The 20,605-nt window shown below is 37.4% G+C and overlaps 1 protein-coding gene across 8 annotated transcripts in view; it reads right to left on the bottom strand.

The window, feature by feature from the left end:
• Window positions 1-20,605, bottom strand: part of CTTNBP2 (cortactin binding protein 2) — a 201,426-nt gene that overhangs the window by 87,429 nt on the left and 93,392 nt on the right. For 6 of the 8 annotated variants that reach the window (XM_069107092.1, XM_069107095.1, XM_069107091.1 and 3 more), the window contains 5 exons: window positions 17,203-18,859; window positions 10,945-11,148; window positions 8,644-8,743; window positions 6,298-6,448; window positions 218-472 (listed from right to left, as the gene is read on the bottom strand). In XM_069107092.1, the coding sequence (XP_068963193.1) occupies window positions 218-472; window positions 6,298-6,448; window positions 8,644-8,743; window positions 10,945-11,148; window positions 17,203-18,859 (2,367 nt within the window). Of the gene's footprint in view, window positions 1-217; window positions 473-6,297; window positions 6,449-8,643; window positions 8,744-10,944; window positions 11,149-17,202; window positions 18,860-20,605 lie in introns of those variants that run through there. The other 2 variants (XM_069107097.1, XM_069107098.1) reach the window with 2 other exon arrangements.

Here is a 20,605-nt window from a genome sequence, read left to right on the forward strand (position 1 = left end):
GAGGAGGAGATTTAAGGAAGGGCTCTGTTTCTTATTCCCTTCCCTTCATGCTCCCACCTCCATAAATGTCTGTTAGATGCCAAGAATGGAAATTTTCTTAACTCCTAATAGTAATATGCAAAAACACCCTCTCTAATTATTCAATATAAACATGTAGAAATATTTGATCCCCAACAAGTCATCTGAGTCTAAGAGAAGCAGGCATAAATGAACATACCTTAAGGCCTTTTGATGCAGCTATGTGGGCAGCAGTCCAGCCTTCTTTGTCAGCATGATTGATGAGATCTGTAGGAACAACAGGCTTGGCTGGACAAGTGGAATTCTCCTCTCTGGAATCCAAGTCAAAAAAGCCTGAATCGGGCTCCATATCACTCATAAGGTTTCCATTATTAGGTACCCTATAGTACATAAGGAGCTTCAGGCCGTCCACATTACCAGAATCCACAGCAGCATGAATTGGGGTCCGACCATCCTGCAAATAAAAATTCAAGGTGGGGAAAATTTATAAAATAGTGTATTATATTATTTATAACAGCCCTGTTCCAAGTTCACCTTTAATGAGCATTTAGGATGAGTTTGCAAGCTGGAAAAAGCACGAGTTCCAACCATGTCTAGTAGGATGGGTTGAAGGAAAGTGATTTGGCCTTGGTTAGTTATATTTCCCATTTTGCTATGATACAAATTGCCTATTATTTCCAGTTCAGACAAAGATGCCTATCAGAGAATAATTTGATGAGCGAAGGCATTTTCTGACACTGTGCCTGGCTTATGTTGTTTATGGCATGCTGGAATCTCACCCTATTTAACAAGCAAAAACTGGTATTAAGACTGGATTATTAGGTTCTATCCAAGGGATATTTGTATCATTTAGTCATGGATGAAAATTCTCTATTATTATAAGCTAGTCCCCTCTAGAAATAGTAGTGAGTGATAGGGAATGGACCGCAAGGATAATTTTATAGCAAAGTTCCAAGGCACTTGATTTAGTTATGTCCATATGTCCATATACTCCATTTACAAAGTAATTATAAATTTCACAACTGAAACTAAATGTAACTCCACAGGCAAGGGAGAGATGCACCATATTGTCAGTGATCATTTGTATGTGAGAGAACTGGAATAAAATATTTCACTGAGGCAAGTATGACAAGAAAAGGATGTAGGCTCCCAGTAAAAAGAAAAGATTACATTCCACTTATTTAAGTAGGATGCACAAAATATTAAAAAGCCCAGGTGAAGGACACGAGGAACATATGAGGTGGACCCTCTACAGATACTTGAGAAAAGGATACAGACAATAATTACACAGGAGGAGAAAACATTATGGGCTTTGAAATCTCACTTCACTGATGGAGAGAATACCCATAAGATCACACACTTGACAGGTCAAGCTCCTGGGGATAGGGACTGGATTGCTTTCTTACAAAACTCTAAAGAAGAACCTTTGACACGGTAGGCTACAATTTAAGAGGATAATGTACCTATACAAAAAAAACCACATGCTCTCTCAAGAGAACAATGAATCTGAATTAGTACTGCTGTATTGAGTTGAAGGTAGCTAGGTGGTGCAGTGTATAGAAAGCTAGATCTGAAGTCGGTAAGGCTCATCTTCCTAAATTCAAGTCCAGCCTCAGACACTTACTGGCCACATAACCCTTAGAAAGTCACTCAATCCCATTTGCCTCGATGTCCTAATCTGTAAAATGAGCTGGAAGAAGAAATGGCAAACCACTCCTGTGTCTTTGCCAAGGAAACGCCAAAAATGGCATCATAGAGAATTGGACATGACTGAAAATGAAACAACAACTGTGTTCAGTTCTGGGAGCTATGAATGTTTTCAAATGAGAACACAACCAGAGGAATGCAACCAGGATGCCGAAGGGATTAGAAACCATGCAGCCCAAGAAGCAGTTGAAGGAATTGTAGAAGTTTAGCCTGAACAAAAGACAGAGGGGGCAGCTAGGGGACGCAGTGAATAGAGCGCTGGCCCTGGAGTCAGGAGCACCTGAGTTAAAATCCAGTTTCAGACACTTAACACAAAAACTAGCCATGTGACCTTGGGCAAGTCACTCAACCCCAATTGCCCTCCAAAAAGAAAAAAAAAAGACTGTTCATGTGTGGTGGGGGGATCATGATAGCTGCCTTCAAGCATTTCAAGGGTAGTTAAGAAGGATTTGGCGGATTTTATTTTGCCCTAGAAGGCAGAATTAAGAGCAATGAATATTTTTTTTAACATAAAAAAAATCCCCCTAAGAATGAGAGCTATACACAATTGGAATGAGCAGCTGGAATAAGGAATGAGTTCCCTGTCTCTGAATGTCTTCAAACAGAAGATTTCTGTTCAGGTATAGGTTAGATGTGATGACCTCTGAGGCCCCCTCAAAGACTCTAAAATGCTATGATTCACCTTCACTTCTTCATTCACAATATCTTCTTCTTATTTATCTGGTCATATCTTATATTCTTCCCAAATTAGAATCTAAGTTCTTTGAGGGAAGGAACTATGATTTTTTTTTGAGGGCAATTGGGGTTAAGTGACTTTAAGTCACATGGCTAGTAAGTGTGTCGAGTGTCTGAGGCTAAATTTGAACTCAGGTCCTCCTGACTCCAGGGCCGGCACTCTATTCACTGCACCATCTACCTGCCCCTATGATTTTTTTTTAAATCTTTCACCCTGTACAGATTTACAGATACAACCTGGCATATACTAGGTGATTAATAAATGCTTGTTAATAAAAACTAAAAATGGATGTTTTTACCTCTCTTGGTCCTTTCAGCTGATAATCCCAGATGAAGTCAGCAGATAAGAAAAGACCAAAGCAAGAGGAGAACTAAATAAATGAATCAACACCCCTCATGCTCCAGGCAATTAAATTAATAAAACTTCATGACTCAGTCTTTGTCAAGTTGTTAATACTTTTCTCAGCAGTGTGGCAAGGTGCAAAGAGTGCTGTGCTGACATCTGGACTGGCATGGTCTAGAGGCCTGTACTTATGGCAGTGTGAGCAGCACCCTTTGCCCAAGCCTCAGTTTCCTCATCCATATATATATATGACACAGGTAATATCTATGGCATCTACCTCAGCAGAGAGCTATTATGTGAATGAAATAATGTATGCCAAGTGCTTTGTAAACACTCAAAATTTATAGAAAGATAAACTATTATTTTTATTTGGAGGGGTGAGAGATCAGTCCTTGTTCATCAGTACTTTTCTTTCAAAAAGGTACCATGTTAACTCTGCCTTGAATTATTATATCGAAGGTAACACAGTTACTCCTAGAAAAACATTCCATCAGGGTGGCTAGGTGGCACAGTGAATAGAGCATCAGTCCTGGAGTCAGGAAGACTTGAGTTCAAATCTGGCCTCAGACACTTAACACTTGATAGCCGTGTGACCTTGGGCAAGTGACTTAACCCCAATTGTCCTGCCTCCCCCCTCCAAAAAACACACAAAAAAAGAAAAAGAAAAACATTCCATCTTCTAAGTCCTTTGAAGTCCTTACATTAAAAGGTCAAAGTACGAGTTCATTGCTTCCCTTTAGCCCCATTGCTTGCACTGCCTCATCTCTCTGGACGCTTCAGCTTCTTTACCTTCAAGCTGCCCAACATCTCCTTAATATCTTACATGATTGGATAGGTTGACCCCCTGCTCTCTAAAACTAAGACAGATTGAAAATGCATGATTTTTCACATAAACATCATATAGTTAATTTACTTTACTTTTATAAAGCAGAATTAATAGGGCAGGTAGGTGATGCAGCAGATAGAGTTGTTTGTTGTTGGGAGTTATTTTTCAGTCATGTCTGACTCTTTCTGACCCCATTTAGGTTTTCTTGGCAAAGATACTGGAATGAGGCAAACAGGTTTAAGTGACTTGCCCAGCATCACACAGATAGTAGAGTGCCAGGCCTGAAACCAAGAAGGTTCATCTTTCTGAGTTTAAATCAGGCCTCAGACAGTTACTAGTTATGTGACTCTGGGCAGGTCACATAACACTGTTTGCTTCAGCTCCTCATCTGTAGAATGAGTTGGAGAAGAAATTTGCAAACTACTCCAGTATATTATCTTTGCAGAGGGAAACCTCAAACAGGGTGACAAAGATTGAAATGACTGAACAACAACAATTACCTCCTGAAGTAAACATCACAGACTAGATTACAAAAGAAAAAGAATTAAATCATGTGAAATCACCAAAATTCTAAAAATCCTATTGAAAGACATCTACAGAATATGTGAATTGGAATACACAGTTCAGCTCTGACTTCTCTCCCTAGCACCACTCACTTCCCATTAGCTTAGAACATGATACCATATAATCACTTGGGACTTTTCTTTATCCCTCACTTCCCACATTCAATCAATTATCGAGACCTGTTAATTCTACCTCTAATGTTTCATCTCTGCTCCACTCCCCACTCCCCTTTGCTACTTTGTTAGCTTAGAGTCTCATCGCTTGTACTGCTATGGCAATAGTTTGCCAATTGGCTGCCCTTTCCTTAGTTCATCCTTCACAGCACAGTTACCAAAATAATCTCCCAAATGATGTACATGCGTGACCATGAAACATCATGGGAGCATAAGATTTAGAGCTGGAAGTGATAGAAGAGACCACTGAGTCCAATTCTCTCATTTTACAGAAAAGGAAATTGAAGTCCAGAAAGATTAAGTAACTTCCTCAGGGTTGAGTATCTAGTAAGTGTCTAACACAGGATTGGAAGTGAATCCAGGTTTTCTCAACTCTATATTCAGTGCTTTAACCATCACATACCATGCTCACACATTTCACCTTTGGGGCCATGAACAAAATTCCTAAGTTAATGCTGAAGCACTTTTTCAGTCTCTCTTTTCCATCAACAATTCTTAGATTTTTTTTCACATACTTTGTGCCCTGTTCATTCTGGTAATAGTGAACTTCTGGTAGCTGCTCCTAGAGGTCATTCTCCCTCCTCTTTCCTTTGTGCCTTCAGGGAAGTTATCCCTCATACCTGGAAATCACCCCTTCCTCCTCTCTAGTTTCTGTTCCTTAAAAGGCTAGCTCGGGCCATCGGCTTCAAGAAATCTTCCCTGGCTCCCCCAGTTGAAGGGAGTCTGTCCATTGAATTTTCTCAGGACAATTAACAACAACTATACTACTCTATGTATCTCTCTTTTGCCTCTATTATATTTTACCTTGTTTTATACTTAGATGTCTTCATGTTGTATCTTTACTAGAGATTCCCAAACTTATTTGGTTTACTGCCCCCTTCTAAAAAAAATGACTCTGTGCCCCCCCCTGGAAATCTACTTTCTTTAACCCTTTAGCAGGTTTAAAAAAATTTGTATCGTTTCCAAAAAAATAACATTTTTAAAATGATGCATCTTAAATCTAATAATTGATTATAAATTTGTGGGGGTTTTCCTGCATTGAAATTTTGATGACACAATATTGCATCATGTAACCATATAGTATTGTTATAAATGCATACATATTCCTGCTGATACACACTGGATTTGCCAACAATGTATCACACGTTTGCCTGTCAACACTTGCTTGTTAGACCTGTCAGTGGATTTGACCAACCATCAGCTGTAACTTGTGTTTTGTGTGATTATTTGGAAAATAATGTAATTACTACTACTTTAACTATGTTACACAACAGATGAAACATATATAAATGGTTTTTCAAAATTTTCTTCTTTTCTTTTCTTTCCTTAAGTTTCTACCACCCCTTTATTTTTATTCAACATCTCTCAACTGCAACCAAGGCTACTACTGACCTCCACACCCCATTATCCCAGTGCCCTCCAGAAGGCAGTACCACTCATTTTGGGAACCTATAGGACTGCCCGTTTTGTTAAGGTGGGGGATGGGGGGAGTATTGTTTGATCTTTGCCCACATTTCCTTGCACAAAGAAGGTGTCCAATAAATATCTTCTTATTTGAATTAGTATGATACAAAAACATCCTTCTAGCACTGAGGTGCCCAAGACACATCACTAAACTCTTGGTAAGGAGGCATGGTGGTATATCCTACAACTCAAAATTTTTTATAACACTCATCCCAGGGACAAATAGGTGAGGTAGTGGATTGAGCACTGGGACTGGAGTCAGAGAGACTTGAATTCAAATCCAACCTTTGATATTTACTAGCTGGGCAAGTCACTTAACTTCTATTTGTCTCAGTTACCTCACCTATAAAATGAGGAGAATAATATCTGTACTACTCACCTTATTAGGAAAGAACTTTGTAAACTCTATATAGGTGAATGAGAGCTATTTTTATTATTAAATAAGAGCGCCAATAATTTTTACTTACACTGGTTTTTACATTTCGGTCTGTTCCAGCTTCCAACAACAGTTTAATACATTCATTATTTCCATTTCTACAGGCCAGGTATAGGGGTGTTTGTCCTCCTTCAGCAGCATGGTTAATGTCAGCATGATATGCTATTAGTAATTCTGCACACCTAAACACAAAAATGGAGTGAAAAAAATTCTGTCTTTGAAAGCAAATGCGTTATATGAGAAGGGCGTTAAAATGAAAAAGCAATGTCCAGTAATGGTGTACTAAAATGTATTCATTATTAATATGATACTTATGGTCAGAAATGCCATACAACCAAATTCATACTACCAGTTAATAGACACAAATAGTTATAAGCAAAAATAAAACTGTAGAATGTACTTTATTCAGGCTGGGGAAAAAAATCTCCAAAAGAAAAATAAAAACTAGAGCTGTGAAAATTAAAAAAAAAAAAACCAACCTGTGAAATTAGTAGCTTTGATAAAGTGTGATCTGGCCAAAAACTTTAGGATCATAACTTGTTTTGCATTTTTTCCAATATTTAAAATAGTATTATGGAGGGAAAAAAACTTTTTATGTTTAATTTATAATTATTACTTGAAATAGTTTATGGTTTGTCATTCAAAATAGTAAAGCCTGAAAGAAGTCAGTGTGCTGATTATATCACAGGAGAGATGGGGATGGGGGATAAGGAGGGACACCATAAGACTCCACTATAAAAGCAAAAGGACATTTGCTCCTTAAAGAGTAGGACTGAGCTCTTAGAATCAGGAGAAAATAAGGCCAAGTCAATTCTAATGGGGTACCTCTGATAACACTGAAAAGACATGCAATTAAACCTTTTTAGTACCACCACTACCCCCAGCTGAACCCCTTTAGTTGGCATTGCTTAGTTTATTGATTAACGTTTGGCATGTAAGCTGTTTAATGTCCTAGTATTAGAAATATATTTATTTCCTTAACACAATGGGGTATGAACTTTTTGCTCTAGTCCTAAATGTAACTGCATCAAGGCTATTGAGCCTGCTACAGAGATCGCAGGCCACTTGGAGGCAGTAACTAGAACATAGTCTAGGGGAAATTAGAAAGTGCCATTTGGGACACAAATCCCTAGGTTCTTTCCAAACACATTTCAGATGACACCTCGCTAATAGCCTTTTTCTAGATCTGCTCAATTGTTAGTATTTTTACTCTTGGAAATTGCTTTCTACTTCCATGCCTTAACTATAGCCCCCTCCAGTAGAATGTATACTCTTTGAAGATAGGAGCCAGAGACCTAGAAGGGTCTTGCAAATAGGAGGAGCTTAATAAATGTTTGTTAAATGGAGCTGTATTTTTATGCTCCCAACATCCCCATGACGTTTTTCTGTGACTGATTTTCAAAGTCTCCGTGAGATCAATTTCAGTAGGGCAGGATATATTAGAAGGTCTGAAAAATAACTCAAGGAACTATCTTGAAATCTTCATGAAGTTAAAAATATCAGCTAATATATACAGGAAATAAGAATTTGTACCTCAAATGCAAAATTTCAAGTTGCACAAATAAAATGGTTCTAAAGCAATCTTTAGCAAACTTAAAGAACAGAAAAGTTTATGCTCCCATTGTTTTTTATAAGGACCATCAGCTTTAGAGCCAGAATATACAGAGAAAGCTGAGTGAATAATTGTATTCTATTTTCAACATGAAAATATTGTACCCTAAATTACACCAGTTATTCAACTGGCCTAATAAGCTTACAGAAGCAATCACTCCTAAGGTCATATGTATTTTGGAGAATGCATAATTATTGCTTCTGGCTTTATGCTGACCCCCTTTCAGAATAGCCAAGTTCCTCTTTCATGGTTTAAAAATAAAAGCTCAAAACAGGATGAATATTTGGGATCTAATTCTGAATAAAATATCTATTACCATAAGTGCTCTTCAACCACTGCCCCACAATCACAAGGACTTTGAAGGTCAAGTTCAGTGCAAACAAGTATTTTTATTTTCCTTAAAAAAATGATACTGCAACTTATTTTAACCTGACAAGTCCTCTCAACATCTTTTCAGTGCTCACTATATAACAGAAAATACTAACATAAAATACCTATGGGAGGTATGGTTCTAGAAATGGTGAATTCATAATAAATTCTGAACTAAGACACCTACGTACTCTGTACATAACACTATTATTCAAATACTACAGTAGAAAGAAAGGAGTTTCAGTTCCTTTGGGTATATTTCTTTGAATTTAAGCCTTCATTTAGTTAACATATTTGTTTGGTATTGGCTCACATTTGGCCAGAACTCAAATGTGTATGTAAATTGAAGGAAGGGGCTCTTTTAGTAAAAGAGAAAAATCTTAGAATATCACTTACTTGAAATGTCCCTGAGCAGCTGCTGAACACAAGGGTGTGAAGCCATTTTTATCAGCAGTATTAACTTGTGCTTCTGCATTCAGCAGCAATCTCACACAGTCTAAGGATTTTAACAGAGAACCACTTTAATGCCTCTAATTTGGTAGTTAAAAAGAAACCACCCCCTCCCCCCAAATGATATCCATGCTAAGGATATTTTTGAAAGCCCACAGGGTCTGTGGATGAGCTGTTAGTCTGATAAACATGTCACGATGGATTTCTCATAACCTACTTAGCAGTAGTTTCCAGGGACACCCGAATTCTCTTCCCCAATATGAGGACAGACTTGAGTATTAAATCAAAATGGGAGTATTCTGTTTAAATCTGGAACAATTCCCTCTGGTTTTAATTACTTTTTTAAAGATTATGATGATAGCTGAAAGAACTAAGGGCTCCAAAATGAAGGCTCAACTAACAAACCCTGCCTCCCCCTTCCCTACCTCCCACCCTCATCTTGACATATTTTTCTGGTTCTTTCGGAAAAGGCTAGGTGTAGACAGCTGTCACCTAAACTGAAAAGTCCTCCTTTCACATAGTGGTTTAATAGATTCTTATCACAATCATCTCATTGAAAATGTTTCAGTGTACACAACTAAACCTCTTCACTAAGTATAAGTACTGTGCATCATCTTGTGTTGTGGCATTCCTTGAAGTATTTGACATTCATCTAGAAAACATCCCGAGTTGTTTCTCATTATTGATTATATTGTGTCTTCTTTCCCTACCAGACTAAGAGTTCCCTAAAGTCAGGGACTAGCCTCCTAAATTTCTAACTCCCTCAGTGCCCAGCACAGCACACTACACAGAGTGAACATTTAATAAATACTGGTTTTCACAAGTATATCCTATATGTTTGCTTTCTCAAGTTGGAGGGAAGGACATGGAGGGAGAGAATTTTGAACTCAAAAAATATGTAAAAACAAATGTTAAAAATTGTTTTTACATGTAACAGGAAAAATAAATGCTTTTTTTTTCTTAAAAAAAGTACTTGTTGACTATCAGTATTGCAACCAAGTCTTGGCACTGTTAAAACAGTTTAACATTAGAAGCCCATACGATGGAAAGGACACTAAAGGATTAATATCGACTTTGCCACTGAGCCCTAAGGATCCTGGGACCTTTCCACCTGACTTGTAGCTGAAACCTTCTTTCTGTTTTCTCCCTTAAGAGCAGAGACTGTCTTGCTTTTTCTACTTCTATCATTAATGTTTAGCATATTTGTAAATGCTTCATAACTGTTTTATTCATTGATTTGTTCATAACATGAAAAAATATAAGAGCTTACTAAGGAATAGCTGGGTCAGGGACAACTAAAAAGTCAGGTGTCTTGCTCCTCCAGTCTAAAGTTGTTTAATAACAACACTCTTATTTATTCTGGGAAGTCTCTCAGACCAGTTCATGATGCATAGATGAGCTCCAACATTGTCAAAAGCTCTTTCCTGGTTGGATGCTCTAAAGTACTGGGGGGAGGGGAAGAAAAAAACCTCCCAATTATCTGAATTATATTGTAATCATTTGAACTGGATAGTTAATGCCAATTTAAATGTCCATGAATACTGCATCAGTAGTCAAATACTGTTTTTCCCCCAAACTAACACAGTATGGTGTGATATGCTTAACTATGAGATTCTTAATTTTTAAGAACAAAAAATAATTCACAGATTTTATCACTATGCCATTTTGACTAATCATCACATTCAATCCTCTTAAAAAAAACACAGAAAAACCCAGACATCTAATTAACTATCCCCTTTGCCAAGCTGCTCTAAGACCCTGGGTTTAGGATCTTTTCTTACTTTTAAAAATGATGTAATTGAATTCGAAGTTAGTGAGGGCCTAAAAACTCTTCTTCAGTACGTATCAGTTGCTTGTTGTGTAGACTAAATTCTGGCTATTTATTCATGCTAAACCAAAGACATCACAGATGGAACGATTTACTGAACTAGAAATATACTTTGTACCGACAAGTAACTAAAGTTAGTCATATAGAATTCATTGGCATTGGGAATTAAGAGGACAGAATTTTTTTTCATTAACTGTCAAATATTCAGATCAAGAAAGGTATTTGGGTGTATATATACACACATACATATGTATATATAGAAATGCAATGTGCTTCTCTTCCATAGAATTTGTTACAAAGATCAATTATTTAAAAGTACACTAAACTAACAATATAAAAGTAGTAACAAAATGTTCTTTTAAACCTAAGTTGTTCCATTCCTTTGAGATGCGGAAGTATTGAGATATTGCATTCTTTACCTGTATGTCCATTCTTAGCAGCAGAATACAAGGCAGAAGAGCCATCTTCACAGGAGTAATTAATGTCCAGTCCTTCTTCATTAAGCAGCATTGATAATAAAGTGACATTTCCCTGGGCAGCAGCTTGCTGAAGAAGGGTGGACCTGCCAGCCAGGGAGGCAGGACCACCACTCATTAGCAAAGGGGTTAGGGAGGGTGACCAGCCTGTGAGTTAAAGTGACCCAAGTTAGATGGGGAGGTGAAAGAAAATTAATATTATCCTCTTTTCTTTTAATCACACACACACACATACACACACACACACACACACACACCGTGGGGGTACACAATTTCTAACACTAATTGTTCTGTTAAGATTTAGTTTCTATTGTTATTTCACTCCTTTCTATCCATCATTAATTTAATCTGCACACAGTGGTGATAGGTTATTTTTAGTTAAGACAGTTGCTCAGTTTATTATTGTCACAGGTTAATATAATGAGCAATTTTAGAAAACATTACAGATGCTAATTTTAAAATTCCTTTTCCAAATTCCAGTGCTAATCAAATATGAAAAACAGAACATTTGTTTCTGTTCTATTTAATTCAAGATTTTAAAATAGTGATATTGCAGATATCAAAATTTAACTGTGATTTGAAATAAAGGGCTTTTCCCCCCCTTTGCCTTAGCCCCTCATAATAATTGAGAAATGTGACATTATCCATGAAAAGGCACCATGCACTGCTAAGGACTTCAAATATATGCCTTTAAATTCTCAGTTTGGAAATAAGATCTAATTAAGGTAGGATATGATTACCAAAGTAATGATCAATGGAATACATGTGATCTACACCTTAAGAGAAAAAAACATTCACTATATCTCTATATTTAAAAAATTACTTTGTCAGCTGATCACTGTCTGGAAAAAGCTTAAGTCACCCAACAAAACAGGATAGAGTATAGAAAAGAGTTATAATAGAAATTTCAAGAGTTATCTTAGTTAGATAGTCTTTATCAGTATTTTGCAGCCTTAGAAAAGAATTTGTTGAGTGTGTGAAGCTTGCTATAAAAGCTATGGAAAACTTTCTGAACTCTTCCTTGGTCAAAAGGCTGTAAAAAAAAAAAAGGAAAGTATAAATGCTTAATGTGAAACTAGTATTTAGGAACTCTGTGCAAACTTCCAAATGAATAATTTTACAGTTATTCTCCTTTAAAACTCAACGGACCACACCCCTAACTAATGTGTGTATGTATGTTGTTTTCATATGTGACTGAGATACCCTGACAAAATACAAAATATACTAGCAGATTTTATGCTTCCATTATATTAACACTAGGATAATGCTATGCCTATGTATGCAGACATTATATCTATTTGGTTCTTATACTTGACTAGTTGATTTAACTAGCTTCCCACGTGTAATTTTTTTAAACCTAGTTTCTATTTTCAAAAGAAAATAGCAAAACTGAAACTGATTTTCCTAGCTAGAAAACACAAAGAAACAGAAACTATATGTATAATTTAAGCTACTGTAGTGCTTCAAATTAAAATCTGGATATTAATTTAGTTACATTAATTATGTATAGCTTTAATCTTTACTAGATTATAATGCCATACACAACCTACATATTTGTAAAATTAAATATTTATGAAAACACTATAGTCCTTTCTTCATATAAATATTTTAACTATTTTGTCCCTCCAGAATTCTCCCCTTTGTGGGGTTATCTAGTTATGTGGGTTTTTTTTTAAACCACAAAATTAAATCAGGTAGAACTTTTACTGATTCACAGTTTACAGAAATTAAAGTTATGCACTAAAGACATTAACTATGAAACAGGATACAAACAACAGCAGGAGTATCTTGGCCCCAAACCAGATTCCTTGGACTATCTCACTATAATCATCTTTAATAAACTGTAGAATTTAGTCCAAGTTCTCTTGGACCCAATCCAATGGGCTTTCGTTACTGAAGTCCTGTTTTGAACCCGAGAGAGCACTAATATTACTTGATTTGCCTCTTACTTTAATGCCAAGCTCTTTTTGAACTACTACAAAATAAACATTTTAACAATGGCCTTTTAATGTAAACTACTCTGAGCCTTTCAGTTGTGGTTTCTGGAGAATATAGTGCATTTCAAAAGTAAGCATCAGAAAGATAAAAGGGGTTTTTGTTGTTGTTTTAAGAAGCAGTGTTTTTTATGAGTCTTTGGATAAATGAACAGTCTCACAATTAGCAGCCAGGCAGGTTTGAAAGATGAATATATTTTAATCATACTCTCTAATTTTTTTTGAAGGTAGAAGCACATTTTCAAAACCTTTTTACAAAGTAATTAAAAAATATCCAGGCTGACTGTCATGTTTTAACATAAGGTGAAATTTCATACTTTTACTATTTTTCTTGAGAAAGTAGATAAATGTTTTTAAGTTATTTTAATGAAACCCATTGAAGCATAATAGATGGAACCCTTCTGAAGAATAAAGTAAAAGACCACTACAGAAAGTTTATTTTTCATTTAAAATTCCTATACATTGATAAAAAATGATAGGCCTTAACTGATTTGTAAATAATATCTAGGAAAAGACAGAACAGGACTGTGTTCATCCAGGATATTTTAGTAGTGTTAGGAAAGGTCAGTTTCATACTGGAAAGTTAGTAAACGTGAAGCCACTGTGAAAGCTTGCAAAGCATGCAATGAGGAAGGGCATGAGGACAGAAAACAGCTTCTGGCACCAGCTTCAGAATGTGGAGGTGGTTAATTTCATAGCCCACATCGATTCCCTTTTTCTCTGATTTAGTCCCCTAAGCCAATCACATACAAAGAATAAAGAAATTATAATGAACTAAATTGAGATACAGAAGAATACCAAAGAAAATGGAAAGGAAAAAATAATGCCAAGGGTATGGAAATTCAACTGCCTAGAGTAATTTCTATTTTAAACATTTGTTCATATGTCAAATGAAACATGGTTATTGGGGGGCCTGAACCATAAGAACTTTCATTCTCCTTAGAAATGCTTCAACTATTTTCCCCCTGACAATACTGCTAATAAAGAATTACATTAATTTGCAGGACACTGTGTTCATTACGAATACTGTTGCTTTATTTCATCTGGCCATATGATATATATATGACTACATGTTATAAAATGACCTTCTGAGGCTAAAAAATACTAATTAGGGTCAAAATATAATGGAGTCTAGTGGAATAGCTGTTCTCAGTAATGATCTCATAAGCAGATTTAGCAAGCTCATGACTACCATCTGGGGAAGGGAGGGAGAAAAAGCAGAATGTTCCCTAGTTAAAACTGTAGGCTGGAGGAAGCTATCTATGCTGCCTTCTTTCTTGGAGCAGTAAGGAAGGGACTGACCTATTTGGGTACTATGTGAGAAAACCCAGATTTTATGCAGAAAATTTCAAGTAAGCCTACATGCAGGGATGATTTCTCTCCTATAATGCATGATGACAAGGTGAGTAATCCCCATCCTTTCAGAACTAAAGACAACAAAAGATTGCCATTCGCTGCCTTGCAAACCTGTCCTTTTGGGAATGCCAAAAAAAAAAAAAAAAAAGAGGGCATCGACGGAGAAACTAGTTCGGCTAATCCTGAGCTGCTGCCGCTGTTGCTGCTCTGGCCCTCTCCCTTCTAAGTTCTGTTCTTGGGCTCTAAGTGAGGTAGTTTTTCAAAAGCTGGAGAATTGAAGCACTGCGGGTGATGTCTGCAGTTCAGTGCTGCATCCTATCATTTACAAAAGCCATTCTTACAGCCTAATGACCACTTGGTGAAAGTCTTCACTTGGAGAGAACAAATAACTCAAAGACGTATAGCTCTTGAGACCTAGCTAAAAAAACACTTCTTCAACGTGAGGTCTGATCATGGACAACTTGGGCACATCCTTTCTATCCCCCAGGGCCACAGGAGTAACATCAGAGAGACCAGGCAAAAGTACAAAATGTGACTAGAGCAATGAGCCTACTTATATGGCACAGTAGAAAGAACACTGGGTTTGATTCCAGGCTATGACACTCAATACCTGTGTGACCTTGGGAAGTCAGCTAACCTCTAAAGACCCTACGTCCTTCCTGTAACATGTCATTGTTGGACTAGATGCTACCTTAGGTACTTTCTAGCTCTAAAACTATAATGTTATGAAAATTAAACATGTAAGAGTATTATTTCTTTTAAGTAGTAAGCTTTGGAAGCTAAGTCATTTTTTCTAGGTATAAGGGGTGCCATAATTTTTAAAATATATTGAAAATGAAAACATTTTAATACACAAAGAACACAAAAGGGCAGTTCTATCACCACCTGGCTAAATAAATTGAGTAGATACATAGGATCACAATTCTAAAGCTGGATAGAATCTCAAGCCTTCTAGATCAACCCTGCTATTTCACAGATCAACAAACTGAGGCCTAGGGAAGTTAGATGACTTGCCCTAGGTCAAATAGTTAATAACTGTCAGAGGCAGAATTTGAAGCCAGATCTTTTGATTCTTACAAAAGTGTTCTTCCCACTATATCATGTTGCTTCTTAAGAAGCTCTACACTTCTTCCAAAAGTGCTATCTACCATTGCTCAAAGCATTTTCAGAATGTCTCTTTGGAACCTGCCCTGACAGTCTTAGCACCTTCTTTTGCATATCTCTTTACTGGCAAATTCTCATACTCAAGGCCTGGGGGAATGGTGTGGGAGGTGGGCAGGTTTAGAAATTGAGAAACACCAGAATGGCAACTAGAACCATGTTTGACACATACTATAGATCAATCTAGGCAGTGTAAATTGGGGCCAAAAATGGGATATGCTATCATAAAAAGAGACACATTTTCTTTTTGGATCATCACTAACAGACATTTCTTCCAAAGAGTCAGTTGAAAAAGCACTGTGAACAGTGGCATCAATGCATTAAATCTATTACCGTCCAAGATCTGAAAAGGTTAACACTTATTTGGATGTTCCAATTCTGATATGCTTTTTGAAATCAATATCTCACCACCTTATTATTTCTTAAAGGATCAACACAGGACAACACAGATGTAGAATAAGAAGGGCCATGGAGGATTGAATCTAACTCCCTCATTTTACAGAGTAGGAAACTGAGGCCTAGAGAGGTTAACTGATTTGCTCGAGGTCAAACAAACACAGCTAGAAAGTATCTGAGGAAAGATATGAACGTGTTTCTGACTCTAAGGCCAGCACTGCATCTGGTTATCCCTAGTCTTTTCACCGAGTCCCCATAATAATATATAATGGGTTTGGAAGGAACTAGATAGAATTCTAACTTTCCTTCAACCCCACAAATTGCCCAGAAATGGTAATTTTCTTGATATATTCCAAAATATCAGAAAGTCCATCTGTGATGCATTTAAGGAAGAATATAGAGCCAAGTTAGATAAACAGCATTTGAAATAATCTAAACTTAAACCAAAGGTGTGTAAATACATTATACTTCCTTTTAAAAATGCATATAAAAATTACCACAAAGGAGAAGCAAATAGTTAAAATTAAATGTTCAAAGACATTAATACTACCCCATAAATATATAAATTATGGAGTATTGGCCTCAGGATCTGGGAAAACTGGGTTTACACACTACCTTTAACATAACCTTTGAGACCCTGGACAATCTCTAACCTCTTGTTTCTGCCATATAACTTTTTAATGTTATTGCTTGTTGATCTGCATCGGTAGGAGGAATTTCTAACCATAAGCTCCCTAAAGTGATAAAAGTAAAGGCTTAGGCCAAAAATAAATAAATAAACTGAACTAGTCCAATTTCTAAACAAATCTAGTTGATATTTTCTAGTTGGTAATAATGGAAAGTGCCATTATAATCTACTTTTAGAATTCAAAGATATATCAGTATATTAACTTGGAAGGTATCCTACTAAAATTCAAGGTTTGCAAAATAAATATGCGTTCAGGAAAACTTTTTATCTTTCCCGCCGTTTCAAGGGACCAAAACAAACATCTCTGTGGGCTCCAAACCACTATTTTTAGATCTTTGTTTTTAAAGAGAAAGTTTATGAGAAAACTAGATTTTATTTGGCAAAATGAATCACCATATCCTCGAACCATCAAGGAATAAAAGAAATAAGAAAGAAGAAAAGAAGAAAAAAGGAAAAAGGAAGAAAAGAAAAAATATCACAAATGTCAACTGAAATCAAAAAGGAAAGATTTCAAGACATTGTAAAGGAAGTTGAAGCAACTGAGAGACCAATTGTAGAGGACAGAAAACATTCTCAGGAGAGGTTGCAACATTTCAATCCCTTTACCTGATGCTGTTACCAGGAGGCTGTCTGAGGCACATGGTCTACAGGATGAGGCACTAACGGGGTTTATGGAGGAGCTACAGGCAATGGTGGTGGGAATGACAAGGGGATTTTCTGAACATGCAGGTTGACTCAGTCCAGGGGTTTTGGGAGGCCAGGCACCCACCTGAGAAGTGGCCATGGCTGAAATGGCACAGCCTGCAGGTGCCACAGTTAAATCTATGGTTGGTTTTGGTGGCAGCTGAGGGGAGGGTGACTTAGAGAGGTTTTCCTCATTGATTACCCTAATTCCTTGTGGTGAACTGGAAGGAGATGAAGCCGTGGTTTTGTTATCAACTTTGGCCCCTGAATTAGAGGATCTGCTGCTATCCATAATAACTTTGATTTGAGGGTGTGGTGGTGAAGGAGTTTGGGAGAGCCCTGGCTTTTTTGGAGGGATGGGAGGAGGGTTTCCTCGATCAACTCTTGGTACACTGGGAGTCTTTAAACTCATTCTACCAACAGGGGGACAGGTGCCAGCGTCTACTGGATGGGGTGCTCCAGGCCTCACTGGAGCCCCTGCTTGAGGGCTGGTAAATCTTGACAGTGCTTGGGTTACAGTATTCCGAGCTAGCTGTTTGGCTACTAGGTTGTCGCGACTCGTGGGAGAGACATCTCTTGATGGAGGGCTTTGGGTAGTATTTCCATTTTGGTCCTGGTCATTGGCATTGCCCTGAAATCTAAATCTAGCTGCTTGGACACGAGGGTTTGGACCTGGATGCAAAGATGCATTGGCACATGGTGAATGTGAACTGTGCATAGATGAAGCTAGTGAATAGTTCTGAGAAGCTATGCTTGGTGCTGGAGAGGTGGGAGGGGCAGCATTACTGGGAAGGGGGGATGTGCTACTTGGTAAAACTGGTGCTGAGCCAGTACTTGGTCCATTTTCCTCCATTCTATTTGGACTCGGAGGTGGGATAGTAGGTGTAGGGGGAGCAATCAAATCACCGTAGGAAGATTGCCTGTCAATAACTGGCTTTACAAAAGCGGCATTGGTGCAAACACTCCCTTTTGCACTGCCAGAAACGAGGGGACTTGCTGTTGAAGGCTTTATGGGTACAGTCAAAGGCAACTTCTTAACAGGGTCAGTACTATCCACCACTGTGTCGGTCTGGCAAGCAACCGACCTTGATGCAGATCCTTCCGTTCCCACAGATATAGAAACCAAACGTTTGTCTTTTGTCTTGCGGGGAAGAGAAAGGCTTGGCTTGCTATCACTCCCCCTCTTCAGCTGCTCGATCATTTTTTTCATCTTGTCAATCTCTTCTTTGAGGTCAGTTGTGTGCGCTTCCTCTCTGCTAAGCTTGGCTCTGAGCTGCTCCCTCTCTGTGTCAAATTCGGAGAGCTGTTTCTCCATCTGTGCTTCCATCTCAGCACTCCTTTGTTTCTCTGCAGAAAGTGCTTCCTCTAACTGATTTGTCTTTTTCTTTTCCTCTTCAAGACTGGCCATGACTTCTTCCAGTTTCTGGGCTTCCTCTATGATTTTGCCAGATAACTGTTTGCACTCCTTGACCAGCATTAAGACGACGTGCTTATTTTTGCCACGTTCGTCCTCGAGGCGAGCAGATAACTTCTTGTGCTCCTGCTCCAGTGTCTGTAATTGCAGCTTTTCCATTTCCAGCTGAAAGAGGAGAAAAGTAGATTTATAATTAAGATATAGGGAATTATGTAGCTGAGTGTGTAGGAAGGACTATATACTTGTACATGTGTGCATTGTACATTAATTTTTTATATGGTATGAGTGATTTTTGGTAGATAGACTGGAAGGTTATTGTTTTTGTTTTTTGCTACTGGAGTAACTCCTGAAAAAGCGACAAGATTAAATGGCAACTTCAAAGCAAAAAAGATGAGGTCAGGAATGTATTTCTCATTCCTAACTTAAAAAATGGTTGTACACAGAGGATTTTTCTGCTTTACAATAACATATTTGATATTGTCTAGCTGATCATTTTAGCCTACAGAATAGTCTTAGTATAGGTGAAGGCTGTTTCACTGTATTAGCACATGTCCATGGAAACAAACAACTGATTCAAAGGTAAATATTTTAAAGTAAGACTGGTTGAACAGAGATATAAAAAGGAGAGTTTCCCTGTTAACTACATGTATATGCCCTAAATGTATTATGTGAAGTTTATTCTCTAGCCAACTCTATTATTATGGAAAAGGGTGAACAATTCACTCAGCTGGTTCAGAGTACATCCCTATGATTAGCAACAGCAAAAATAAAGAAGTTCTCACATTTCCATAGCACTTTAAAATTTACAAAGCATTTTCTTCACAACATCCCTGTTAGGGAAGTGGCATGGATATTATTATCCCATTTTATGGATGAGGAAACATGCTTTGAGAGTTCTTAACTGCCTCACACATCATCACATGACAAGGAAATATAAAATCTGGGAAGAAAACCCAGATCCTCTGAAACTGTCTTCTTTCTACCACACTACAAATCAAAGTCAGGTGTATGGTAGCTGATTGCTAATTCAACCACAAGGAGTATCAGACCTACTCAAAGGAAAATAATTAACGATTTCACATCAATTTTTGGGGGGGGATGGGAAAGTCCTCAGAGTAGTGCAATCTATGCTTGGCCCCATGTGGTTTTAAATTTTGCACCAATTATTTGGATAAAAACAAAGATGGCACACTTATGAAAATTCTATAGACAACACAAAACTGGGAGGGACAGCTGACACTCTGAAGGAAAAAGTCTGAACACAAAAAGATCACTGAGTTAGATATTACAGAGTTATATTTAATAGGGACAAGTGTAACATCTTGAATTAAACTAAAGTTTAACTTAAGTTTTAGAAATTAAAGTATAAGATGGAGGAAACAGTTTAATAGGTTTGTCTAAAAAAATGAGGCAGGTGAGGAAGGGGACAAGATTATTGAATTGTACATTCATTATCTATTAACTTTGTGAGTCAACAGTCAAAGAAGTCGATGTGTTCTTGGACTTACAGTCAATCTGATTAATTCAATTCAACCCGATAAGCACCTATTTGTTGTTGCTGTTCAGCGGTTATTCAGTTGTGTCTGACTCTTTGTGACCCCATATGGAGCTTTCTTGGCAAGGATATTGAAGTGATTTGCCATTTCCTTCTCCAACTCATTTTAATGGTGAGGAAACTGAGGCAAACAGGGTTAAGTGATTTGCCCAGGGTCCTATAGCTAGTAATGTCTGAGGGCACATTTAAACTCACTCCAGGCTCAGCACTCTATCCATTGCACCACCAGGCTACCCCAAGAATTTTATAAGCCACAAATAAAAATAATCTTCCTTATCCTTTCAAAAAGAAAAGAAAAAAAAAGACAGAAATTGTCCAGCACACTGAAGACATTTAACTCATGGAAAAGTATTTCT

The sequence above is a fragment of the Petaurus breviceps genome, unplaced genomic scaffold (assembly GCF_028583685.1).
Source record: "Petaurus breviceps papuanus isolate PSGF00001 unplaced genomic scaffold, PetGlider_PUasm1.0 84, whole genome shotgun sequence".
NCBI lineage: Eukaryota > Metazoa > Chordata > Mammalia > Diprotodontia > Petauridae > Petaurus > Petaurus breviceps.